The sequence below is a fragment of the Hyperolius riggenbachi genome, chromosome 11 (genome assembly GCF_040937935.1).
Source record: "Hyperolius riggenbachi isolate aHypRig1 chromosome 11, aHypRig1.pri, whole genome shotgun sequence".
Taxonomy (NCBI): Eukaryota; Metazoa; Chordata; class Amphibia; order Anura; family Hyperoliidae; genus Hyperolius; species Hyperolius riggenbachi.
The window spans coordinates 88877518-88890831 of NC_090656.1; the positions used below are offsets into that span (position 1 = coordinate 88877518).

General features: G+C 43.8%; 1 protein-coding gene across 15 annotated transcripts in view; it reads left to right on the plus strand.

Moving 5' to 3' along the window:
- Positions 1-13314, plus strand: part of SYT7 (synaptotagmin 7) — a 945664-nt gene that overhangs the window by 258471 nt on the left and 673879 nt on the right. For 6 of the 15 annotated variants that reach the window (XM_068261175.1, XM_068261187.1, XM_068261189.1 and 3 more), the window contains exon 1: positions 11799-11864. The exons of 8 other annotated variants lie outside the window; for them this stretch is intronic. In XM_068261175.1, coding sequence (XP_068117276.1) covers positions 11821-11864 — 44 coding nt within the window. In that variant the 5' untranslated portion in view covers positions 11799-11820. Of the gene's footprint in view, positions 1-11798; positions 11865-13314 lie in introns of those variants that run through there. One more of the 15 variants, XM_068261185.1, reaches the window with a different exon arrangement.

A 13314-nucleotide genomic window follows, 5' to 3' on the forward strand; every position in this document is an offset into this window, starting at 1 on the left:
TTCTAAATCTTTGCTTCCCCTGTTTCTTGTGTCTCAAAAGTCACAGATCTACGGGAGCAGGTGGATGAGAGGGATTTAAAAGGATTCAAACCAACTTCTTCAATATTACCATATCACCTCCTATACCCTGATCTAGTATGGGGATGACAAAAAAGGCAATTAAAGTATTCTCCATCCCCCCCCCCCCCAGCATTCTTCTGAAACTTTGGCAGTTTGGTCAATTTAATTTGCTGCTTAATTCTTTCCTCTACTACTTTTTTTTAATTATGTCATTCTATTTCTTAAAATCCTTTTCTGATTTAAAAGGGTCAGGGTTCTTAGAACTCTAATTAATTTCCTCAGAGATTTATTCAAATTGAGTTTTCTCTTCTGTAATAACCATCCTCATAATGTTTAACTCTCGTTCTGAATGCTCATTCTTCCACTGGGGTGGGAACCTTAGATTGTGGGGATGTTGTTCTGGGACATTATTTTCCCTCACTACCCACAGAGTAACTTCTGTCTTTAAATACAATTCAAGTGTTTCCACATTCCACGTGTGTCTTAAGACCCTTTTGTTGTGAAATCGGAAAAGTTTGCACAACTTTGTCTTATTGATTTCTTCTTTACCAATCTTTTTTATGTTGATTTGATATCTAGTTCAACCTTTTCTATAAACAGGCCAGTATGAGTTGAAGAACTGACATCTCACGCCTTTTCCTCCTAGTGCAAGAGACTTAAAATAACGTTAAAGCAAATCTGTGTTGAAAGAAAGTTTAAAAGTTAGATGCACATGTATGAGTGCAGATTGCACATGGCCACTAGAGCACAATTGAGAAACTCTTGCTAAATATGTTCAAAGGAGCCTAGTGCTGGAACAAAGGGCTTCAGGGAAGCCTGTGGACTTTGTAGAAGCTCCTTACTACTGATGTAAGTATATAATTTTATATATTAAATTTACTTCAGGTGTGCTTTAAAGGACAACTGAAGTTAGAAGAATATGGAGGCTGCCATATTTATTTCCTTAAAAATACCAGTCACCTGGCATGCCTGCTTATCTATTAGACCAGGCATGGGCAAACTTGGCCCTCCAGCTGTTAAGGAACTACAAGTCCCACAATGCATTGCAGGCATAGGCGTAACTAGAAATCACTGGGCCCCCCTGCGAATATTTGGATGCCCCCCCCCCCCCCCCATAGGTGCCAAATAATCGTAATGGGGCAGCGTTTCACTGTAAATTAATTGTAAAGTGGGCAGCATTTTACCAGACAATCGTAATGTGGGCCAGAAAATCGTAATGTGGGCAGAGTTCACCAGAAAATCGTAATGTGGGCCTTTAGAAAATCATAATGTGGGCAGAGTTCACCAGAAAATCGTAATGTGGGCACCAGTCACCAGAAAATTGTAACGTGGACAGCATTCACCAGACAATCGTAATGTGGGCAGTGTTCACCAGAAAATCATAATGTGGGCAGAGTTCACCAGAAAATCATAATGTGGGCAGAGTTCACCAGAAAATCGTAATGTGGGCACCAGTCACCAGAAAATCGTAACGTGAGCAGCAGTCACCAGAAAATTGTAACGTGGACAGCATTCACCAGACAATTGTAATGTGGGCAGCGTTCACCAGAATATCGTAATGTGGGACAGAAAATCGTAATGTGGGCAGAGTTCACCAGAAAATCGCAATGTGGGCAGCAGTCACCAGAAAATCGCCATGTGGGCAGCAGTCACCAGAAAATCGCCATGTGGGCAGCAGTCACCAGAAAATCGCAATGTGGGCATCAGTCACCAGAAAATCCTAATGTGGGCAGCAGTCACCAGAATATCGTAATGTGGGCAGCAGTCACCAGAAAATCCTAATGTGGGCAGCAGTCACCAGAATATCATAATGTGGGCAGCACACACCAGAAAAACCTAATGTGGGCAGCACACACCAGAAAATCCTAATGTGGGCAGCAGTCACCAGAAAATCCTTATGTGGGCAGCAGTCACCAGAAAATCGCAATGTGGGCAGCAGTCACCAGAAAATCGCAATGTGGGCAACAGTCACCAGAAAATCGCAATGTGGGCAGCAGTCACCAGAAAATCCTAATGTGGGCAGCATACACCAGAAAATCGTAATGTGGGCAGCAGACACCTGAAAATCGTAATGTGGGCAGCAGACACCTGAAAATCGTAATGTGGGCAGCAGACACCTAAAATCGTAATGTGGGCAGCAGACACCTGAAAATCGTAATGTGGGCAGCAGGCACCTGAAAATCGCAATGTGGGCAGCAGACACCTGAAAATCCTAATGTGGGCAGCAGACACCTGAAAATCGTAATGTGGGCAGCAGACACCTGAAAATCGTAATGTGGGCAGCAGGCACCAGAAAATCGCCATGTGGGCAGCAGACACCTGAAAATCGCAATGTGGGCAGCAGACACCTGAAAATCGCAATGTGGGCAGCAGACACCAGAAAATCGTAATGTGGGCAGCAGACACCTGAAAATCGTAATGTGGGCAGCAGACACCTGAAAATCGTAATGTGGGCAGCAGACACCAGAAAATCGCAATGTGGGCAGCAGACACCTGAAAATCGCAATGTAGGCAGCTGTCACCAGAAAATCCTAATGTGGGCAGCAGACACCAGAAAATCATAAAGTGGGCAGCAGACACCTGAAAATCGTAATGTGGGCAGCAGACACCTGAAAATCGTAATGTGGGCAGCAGACACCTGAAAATCGTAATGTGGGCAGCAGACACCAGAAAATCGCAATGTGGGCAGCAGACACCAGAAAATCGTAATATGGGCAGCAGACACCTGAAAATCGCAATGTGGGCAGCAGACACCTGAAAATCACAATGTGGGTAGCAGTGACCTGAAAATCGTAATATGGGCAGCAGACACCTGAAAATCGTAATATGGGCAGCAGACACCTGAAAATCGTAATGTGGGCAGCAGACACCTGAAAATCCCCCTGCAGTGACGTCAGCGTCGGCGGGATACATACCTTCTTCCTTGCGTTCCATCGCCGCCTTCTCGCTCTAGCGGCTGACGTCACTTCCGCTTCCGGAAGTGACGTCAGCTGCTAGAGCGAGAAGGCGGCGATGGAACGCAAGGAAGAAGGTATGTATCCCGCCGCCGCTGCTGCCCGCTGCCCACACACATTCACTAGCTGGAGGTGGGCGCAGAGGGGAGAGCCCCGAGGTGAGGGAGAGGGGGGAACTTCCCCTCTCCCCGCCGACTGTGGGCAAGGCTTTCCCCTCATGCTGCCACCTCTCCAGCCCCTAAAAAACGGCCCTGAGCGGGCCCCAGGGGAGGGCCGGGCCCCCCCGCGGGCGCAGGCGCTGCAGGGCCTATTGCTACGCCCCTGATTGCAGGAGTCTGACATCCACAGTCATGACTCATAAAGACAAATGCATTTTCGTAGTTCCGTAACAGCTGGAGGGCCGAGTTTGCCCATACCTGTATTAGACTGTAGTAGTGTCTGAATAAAACCAGAAACAAGCATGCAGCTAATATTGTCAGATTTGACAATAATGTCAGAAACATCTGATCTGCTGCATGCTTGTTCAAGGTCTATGGCAGAAAGTATTAGAGGCATAGCCCTTTAAGGACCATAGACCGCTGATTCAGAAAACAGGGCCTACTGACGCTACCCCCGATTGCGCAGCTCACAGTCACTGAATCTCACTCGGTTTGCTGTCGCTATGAAGGCAGAACTCTGTGAGCTGGTCAGGAGCCAATGAGATTGGCTCACAGTGACCACGGGGTCGGGAGCCAATGAGATCGGCTATTGCCCGGCTCACAGAACCCTGCCGTCATACCAACAGCAGGACGAGTGTGCTGCAGTGGCGGGAGCGTGTGGCAGGAAGGATTGAAATCTACATCCTGCCAGGGATACGAGCTCGCAAACAGGGCATAGATTTCAATTAGTCGGGTCCAGAAGTGGTTAGAAGTAAAAAAAAATTATGGCAACCTCCATATCCTTCACACCTTCAGTTCCTTTACGAAGTAAAACCAAAGGGGTTGATGAAAGGACACTTGAACTGAGAAAGGATATGGAGGCTGCCATATTTATGTCCTTTTAAACAATACCAGATGCCTGGCTGTCATGTTTATTATCTGCCTCTATTACTTTTAGTTATAGACCCTGAATAAGCATGCAGATCCGATGTTTCTGACAGAGTTCTGACTGGATCGCCCACATGCTTGTTTCAGGCGTGTGATTCAGACACATCTGCAGGCAAAGAGATCAGCAAGACTGCCAAGCAACTGGTATTGTTTAGAAGGAAATAAATATGGCAGCCTCCATATCCCTCTCAGTTCAGGTGTCCTTTAAGCAGACCTGAAAATAAAATCAGATTTTACAGGGTGTATATAAAATGCCTCATCAAGCACATTACTAGATTCATTGCTATTTAAATATTTTCCTGGAGCTCAGCGTTCTCATATGTGACGGTGTGTGCGTCAAGCTGCAGTGTATCTGTGTTGTGTCACCTATTACTACTTGTACTTGTGGCATGCGGCGTATCAGTACCATCTTGATAATGGCAGATTAACATGCTGTCCCTCCTTAAGCACATTGTGTAATTCTAGAATTCCTTTAATATATTTTATAATCTTGTACGTTGGGATTGTGCCCAATGTTCCACCCTTGATATAGAACTCCTATCTCACCCATGTGTGCATCTATTACATCACTATCGTGCAGGCTGTCCCCATTTCAAGACTTGTCCTGAGAAAAGTGCAAGAAAAGAAAACCACATTTTATCATATAATCTGTCCAGTGTCTACTCAGTCTCACTCCTTCTGTGTTTATTCAACACACAAGGAAGTCTGGCTTTGCTTTTTGCCTTGCACTTATTTGCATATCTTTATTTTAAGTCTCCTAATGCTGGGAATACACAGTTCATTTCTGCCGTGCGTTTCTGCTCTCGATCGTTTTTGCCGCTCGATTCTGCAGTCGATTCTCTTATCTTCCGCTTTATTTTCTTATCTTTTTTCCATTCACTTCTATCAGAAAACAAGCGGCCAAAGAATCGAAAGGGAGATGGAAATGATCTATCGAACCATCGAATCAGCTTAAAAACGAACCGTGTATTCCCATCATAAGGGCCCTTTACACTAGCAATTGCAAAAGAAAATCACAAACGCAAGCGATTGCGATTTTTCTTCAGTTTAATTTTGCGATTGCTACTTTGCATTTAACATTAGCACTATAGCACAATCGCTTCAAAGATTACTCCAAAAAGCGAACGCGATTTAGCCAAAATCAAATCGAAAAGTAGAAAATACTTTTTTGCAAGTCCTATGTTAAATTTGCAACCCTAGCAATTTAAAAATCGCTAGCTTTTTTTGCGATTTTAAGCAAATCGCCTGCAGTGGAAAAGGGCCCTAAGGCTTTGTCCACATCTAAAATCGAAATCGCAAATGTCAGCGATATTAGATTTTGTGGGTGATTATTTTTCCCCATCCCGGCGCTCGGGTGGGTGCTGTGGCTTTTATAAAACGCTTTTATAAGCGCTTTTGAAGATTGATCTGTTTTTTAATTTCCTGACGACAGTCAGGAAGTGAACTCTTTGAACTAGAAAAGAATAAAAACAATGTATATATTCTTAAAAGTGCCTGAGAAATTGCTATGCAAAGTGCTTTTTCAAGCGTTTTGTGATTTCCCTATACCTCCCATTGAGGCAAAACGCCTTAAAAATGGTACAGGCATCGCATTGCTGAGCGGGTCGGAAATGAACTGCTCAGATGTGAACACTTTCATAGGGAATCATTGCACAGGCGTTTTTAAGGCGATTTTTTTAAATCGCCGGTGCTTGAAAAAAAATGCAAAACATCCTAGATGTTAACAAGCCCTAAGGGTATGTTATCTTTTGCAAAATTTCTTCTATGGTATCCTTTAAAGTGGATTTGTCACTAAAAGTAATACTTTACGTGAATCAATAGGTCCAAGTTTCTGAAACTGCATTAGTATTTTGAGTAAAAATGAACTTCAGTTCTTATTTGAAGAAGAATTGCTCCCGTGCGTTTACTTTGTTGACATAAGGTGTTCATAAATATGATACTTTAGTTGGATGATCCGCACACTATTGAGACATTCATCTGACTATTGGGGGAAATTTCCACTGTGAATGATCACTGTACCGCCTGACAGATGACCGATGTCTATCTGAACTGAATGCCTGAATTCGATTGTTTTTCATGCAAGCCTCAGGTTAGTATCGTGTCTATGGGAAAGCTGCCACACTATTACCCAGTACAGTAGAATCCCTTCATAGTAAACTCCAAGGGACCTGGCCAAGTAGTTTACTATAGAAGAAGTTTACTGTATCAGAATTTTTCATATATATTTATACAGGCACATTTGCTGGGACCTGGGGACACAGTTTACTATAGCAAGAGGTTAACTATATCAGAGTTTACCATGATTAATTCTACTGGATATGTATACCAAAGTACTGTAACTCCACCAGGCAATGTGTCGGTAAGCACTAAGCAATAGTCTGTAATGTGTTTGACAACTACTCAATTTAATTTCAGATGGGCCGAATGGATTGTCTCTGACAGACACAGGTTCCACATATATTTTTGACAGGCTTAGTGGCATACAAGCTGCTTTGTAGTAGAGATCTTTAGCAGATGTCATCACATTGGTGTACAGCTACAAGTTGTTGCTAATTTGCACATTATCAGAGCTGCACCTAGAGTTTTCTAGCTTTTGCAAGTTTCTGCTGTGTGTCATTGCCCTAAGCTACAAACACACAGTGAACTGAATATCACCCAAATGTGATTTTGTGATTGCTTCGGGTGACAGTTTACTGTGATGTAGTATCTAGCTTAGCAGATCATTGAATCTGCAATGCCAGTACACATGATATAATTTCATTTATTACAAATTCTTTTTTTTTTTCTGTACACTGAGTTTGAGACTCAGGATGATAACAAGTGATGAAGCCAGTCATACTCTTTTGTCCCTATAGGTGTTTGCCGTTCAGGAAGATGCCACCTTAATTGGCAGCCACGGCCTTAGGATTCTAGCCTTTTCTTGTTTGTCTTCCCTTTTCCCCTACCAATTCACCTTGTTCCCCCCCTGAAGGTGTGCAGTGTGGTCCACAGTAGCCTGAGATGTTGGTGCTGGTCGTGGTAGTTTGGGACCTGGAGTTTTTTTTCCACCTTGCCGCTGCCTGGGTCCGTTGTCTGTGCAGTTATAGGCCTGGAGTCCACTGCTGTTACCCAGAAGGTCGGGACTCCACTGAGGTCGGAAGACACCGCACCGGTCTGGACACCTTTGCCCTCGCTGGATGGCGGCTCCATCCATAAGCTGCTGCTGCTCCACACTACTGCAACTTTTGAACTGTAACACCTTTCCCAGCAATGCCAGATGTCAGCAATTAGGATCCTCAGCAGCGTTAGCCCTCACCGTTGGTTTCTTTCATGAAGAACTAGGCCATCACTGCTGAACCTTCGCCTTCTTCTGATCTCCCTCCTTCGATGTCTCCTTAGGGATAACAGATGATTGCCAAGTGTGATTGGTGGTGGCTTAGTATGGCAGTCTTGGCTCTTGGCTTTCAGACATTTTCCCCCCTTACTCTAACCATTCCACACACACCCTTCCCCCTCTTCCAGAACCTGTATGAGCCCGAACCAATTCCCTGTACAACTCCTTTCTACTGTACTTGGTGAAATAAATAATTCTGATTCTGATTCAAACTTGTCCTCATGACCCACCAACAGTTCATGTTTTGTGGAAATCCACACAGTTAGTCAATCCACATAGCCGGGACACTAATTACCTCCTATGTGCGTATGTGAGGTAACATGCAAAACATGCACTGTTGGTGGGTTGTAAGGACAGGTTTGGGTAACACTGCTCTAAGCCAACTGTTTATTGATGTCCTTTCTCTTCCATGCCAAGTACACCCTTCCTACAGTAGCACTCCATTGCCAGCAGCAGCTGCCACACCATCTGCATCCCCTTTGTGTAGCAATTCCTCCTAATGTTCTACACAAACCATGTGTAGTTTACTACGGGGGCCCGTTTCCACAAGGATATTACATTTTGCATGTGTGTGTTTTCCATATGCAATTTTCATGTTATTTTATGTAAATGTATATGCAAATGTTCGCATGTCTCTAGTGTTATTGACAATCATTACATGGGAAACAGATGTGTGGTGCAAAAATCTGCAGCAAACTGTCCATTTTTTTTTTATCAGAACAGACTACAAAAAAACATTAAAATTGAATATATTCCATTGAAATTGCATTGCTTTCAGTGCTAATGTGAATTTTTGCAAGGGGAGTTTTCACCTGGTGGAAAGAAGCCCTTAGGCCCCAGCCTGTGTGGCCTTTGCAGAAATTCAGACACTAGAGAGGGAAAAGAACTATGAAAACTAAAGAGTTTAGTATTATTATTAACAAGTAGAAGCTGTGTAAGGTAAGAGAGCAGGAAGTAAGATGAACAGTAAGACTTAGGCCTCGTTCACACTATATGCACTGCCGTGCACATTTCGGCAGCGTGTATGGTGTGCGATCAGCAAGAACATCAGAACAGCATAGACAGCACTTCTGACGTTCGGACTATTCATGCTACGCAGCGGTGCGATGCGCTATCGCACTGCTGCACGCATTTTTGGCAAAGCGCATCGCACTGTAATGAATGGGATCAGCAGCACAACGCACAGCAACGCAGACAGCGTGCGATCAGCTGCACTTGTGTTCCGAACACACAGCCATACACAATGCCTAATGTGAACGAGATCTTAGCCATGCATGTTTAGGAAGCAGGCATGGCTCTTCTTGTATACTGTACAACTGTAATTACAAATTAAAAAAACTTGTAAAACGTAAACAGACAGTTACAGGATTATTTACTTTCTATGTATATTCAAACACGTTTTAAACACGTTTTAAAGAGTATAGTTCCACTTTAAAGGGAGACATGTCATGTTTATAAGCGTTATTTATTTATAACGACAGAGATTTGTTTTGTAGAATTCATGAAGCATATGGCGATAAACGATCCTCCATATGGATCCTTTTTATCCATGTTTGTGCTGTTAACCTGCACCACAGATTTCAGGAAAGTAGTGTCTCTGGTGGCCATTTCTTTAAAAAGCAATATTTTTTTACACTTTGTTTTACTATCAGTAATAATGTGACAGAGAATCACTCTGAAATGTGTTTTGCATGAAAGGTGATTTATAATAACTGTGAGGTGAATTTCTTGTTAAAAAATGTGAACTTCTGCAAATAGCTTCAAATATCACAAGATTCAGCTGTAAAATCTGGATCAAAATGAAAAGTTGCGATGTTAACAATAATAACTAGACAGGCGTTCGCTCAACTCTCCTGACCTGCTGTACACCTGAATACGGCTGCAAGCCGCCTTTGCTGTTGGCCAAACTTCAGCATTTCTTTCCACTGTATGTACCCTAATTGCCTTTTTATTTTAGCAAGTGTATTTGTGGATTCGGCTGTATATTAAAGAAGTCCGCAGATAGAGGAATCTGTAGTCTGTCACATTTATTGTGTTTAATAATAATGACCATGGCCTGGCTATCATGGTGATCTTTTGTCTTCAGCCGTTTCTGATGTGGATCATCAAGCAAGCAGCAGTTGGAACACAATCTAGATACAAGGGTCAATGGGCCAGATTTATCAAAGCATTACTGACAGTTTTATCTTCTTAAAGGATACATCTGAGGAGTATAAAAATAAAAAAAATCCACTTACCAAGGGCTTCCTCCAGTCCCTGGCAGCCGTCCTGTGCCTGGACGCCTTTAGTTCTGCCAGGTAATCTGTGCAGAATGTTTGTTTCTGAGAGTTCTATGCACAAAAGAGAGATACTGGTTCCTTGGCAAAGCTATTCATTTCCCACAATGGGATGAGGTTCACACACAACAGACTGTTAGGACCATGGTACTGATGTCACACTGTGGGAGGAGTTTTACCCCAATATCAGCCATACAGATGACCCTAATGATCTACTTAAGAAAAGGTAAAGATTTCTTGTGGGAAGCAGGTATCAGCTACTAATTGGGATGAAGTTCAATCCTGGGTTAAAGTTCTTCTTTAAAACATGAATAATCTCCCTCCACAGTCCCGCCCTCAGCATCTAGTGTCCCAGGGGAAGATTTATCAACGCATTACCGACAGTTTTTTCTTCCTAATCTGTTCTAACCAGCAGAGAGAACAGATCTGCATGATAATAACAACGTTCTTAAATCCTAGGTAATAGTGCGTTTTGAGTGATGAGAAGCATGAATGTGCAGGGGAGGATTGCTGGGCAGAGTGAGTACAATATGTCTATGAGGGGGCTTCCAGTGCCCTCAATGGTGTATCATTTGTCTGTAAAATTAAAGCTCACTTCATATTTTTGCCCAGAATTCATATCCTCTTCATAGTCTGTCCCAACATTCTCGTGTTGATGTAGCATTTCAGTGTCCACCTCATACTGTGTTCACATTGTGTGTCCCACATTATATTGTCTCCTTCATAGTGTGTGCTAGCATTTCATTGCTCAGCTCACAGTGTGTTCCGCATTTCAGTATCCACCTCATATTGTGTTCTCGCCTCTGTTTGTCACAGTATTCCAGTTTCCACCTCACAATGTGTCCCAGCATTCCAGTGTCTCCTTCATGTGTCTGAGTATCCCAGTGTCCACCTCATAGTGTGTCCCCATCCCAGTGTCCACCTCATAGTGTGTCCCCATCCCAGTGTCCACCCCATAGTGTGTCCCCATTCCAGTGTCCACCTCATAGTGTGTCCCCATTCCAGTGTCCACCTCATAGTGTGTCCCCATCCCAGTGTCCCAGCATTCCAGCGCCTCCTCCATGTGTCTGAGTATCCCAGTGTCCACCTCATAGTGTGTCCCCATTCCAGGGTCCACCTCATAGTGCCCCCTCCCCCCATTTGAGTGTCCACCTCATAGTGTGTCCCCATTCCAGTGTCCACCCCATAGTGCCCCCCCCCATTCTAGTGTTCACCTCAGTGTGTCCCTGCATTCAATGCTCCCCTTTGTAGAAGTTCTTACTATTTCAATGCTTGGCACCTATATCCACAAACAACCACTGCGCTTCCTTGTACCCTGCAACAAGATCAGAGAATGCACATAGTGCCCAGTACTGTTTTCAACTGGCTACAATAGACACCCCGTGCCGCACTCCAGGGGGTAGTGCCACCACCAGGATAAAGGTAAACTTTCAGCTCCCCCTTTGTGGGTGCACTCACCAGAAGCGCATCTTGTTGTTTTGCATGTCACATCCACCACTGTTATCCAGCCAGCCAAGGAGTAGGGACATCCGATAGCAGTGCTTGGCACCTAGCTTATCCCAGCATTGCAGTTTTCCCCATTCACAGTGTGTGGCAACATTTCAATCTCCTTGCCAAAGTATCCCCCAGCATTTCAATTTCTCAATTTACAGTTTTTCCCTCAACATTCCAATTGCAGTATGTGTCAACTTTCCAGTTCCTCCTGCATGCCAGTAGTAGTTCCACTGTAATTGCCCTGGTCTTAGGGTGCCTAAATGCATCCGGGGACATCCGACTCCAGGTAGTCTTGCTTTTGGGAAACTGTAAAGGATTACTAATAGGGACACACTGAAGGGAGTTGGACAATAATGGTGGTAGAAGAAGGCACTAATAGGGAATACTGTAATGAGGAAATATACAGAGTTACTGCAGGAATTAAATATTTTACTATGATATGTTGTGCAATAGGTTATATGTTTGCTCTTGCAAATATTACAGTACATGCTGTGCACATATAACCTATTGTCTATTAGCCATATCCTGTTTGGCCACATTCACCTTTTGCCATGACTCAGCGCACTGCTCACTCTCTCATGGGATGGATGGAAATTACTGCATTGGCTAAGTACCCCCTATTGTGAGTAACATCATCTCAAGTACCCCTTGACGCATACATATTTGTTAGATGTAATTGAGAACTGTGTATAAATGCTTTACAAGCATTGTTTCTACTTATAATTAACTGTAAATGGGTATTCAGGTTTGTTTGTATATAATTTATCAATTTTTCATTTAATAACTTGCTATACTGAATTAGTTATGAAAAGTGCAAGTACCTCCTGAGCCCAGCTAAGTTAACCCTTGGGGTACATGTACCGTATGTTAAGGAAAATGTTAAAGGACAACTGTAGTGAGAAGACTATGGAGGCTGCCATATGTATTTCTTCTTAAACAATACCAGTTGCCTGGCAGTACTATTGATCTATTTGGCTGCAGTTGTGTCTGAATAACACCAGAAACAAACATGCAGCTAATCTTATCAGATCTGCCAATAATGTCAGAAACACCTGATCTGCTGCATGCTTGTTCAGGGTTTATGGTTAAAAGTATTAGAGGCAGAGGATCTGCAGGACAGCCAGGCAACTGGTATTGTTTAAAAGGAAATAAATATGACAGCCTCTATATCCCTCTCGCTTCAGCCGTCGTCCTTTAAAGACAAAGGATCAGCACAGCAGCCAAGCATCTGACAATTTTTAAAACACAACAAGATGACCGCTTCCATATTCCTCTCAGGTTTTGTAAAGCACAACTGAAGTGAGAGAAATGTGGTGGCTGACATTTATTTCCATCTAAAGCGGAACTGAAGATAGATGTAAAACAAACAGTTTCACTTACCTGGGGCTTCTGCAATTCCCCAGCAGCTGTCCTGTGCCGCGCCGGTCCTCCACGATCCTCTGTTCCCTGCTGCCAGCTACTTTTGGTTTCGCACCGGGCCACTGTGCCTCCGAGGCTCTGGCCACGCGTAACCTTCTTCCTGTTCCAGTCTGCAATAGCAATATTGCAGACAGGAATGCGTAAAAAGGATACGCTTGGCAGGGCTGCGCAGGCGCAATGGCCTCTTGACTTAGAAGTCGAGGAACGAAACGGAGCGGCGGCGGGGAACGGAGGATTGTGGAGGACCAGCGTAGGACAGGACGGCTGCTGGGGGCTTGCAGAAGCCCCAGGTAAGTGAAACTGTTTAAAAGACAGCAAGCAATGGGCAGCGCTCACAGGCTGCAAGTGAAGTGAAAGCTCCAGAGATTTGCCCAGTCCCTTGAGGCTAAATACACACCTTGAATACAAATCAGATGCAAATTATGTGCTAACACTAATCTAAATTCTAAAATTTGAATGCAAGCTGGCACCCATGGAGGCAGCTAGCCTGAAGTATACTTACGTTTTGTACAGCAGAAGGAAATGGCAACGCTTCCAAACAGACGCTGCACCTGAATTCACTACCTGCACAAGTATGCAGAGCTCGAATAACGGGCAGATTACACACCTTACCTTCAAAACAGGTACAGTACTGTACCTGTTTTGAAGGTAAG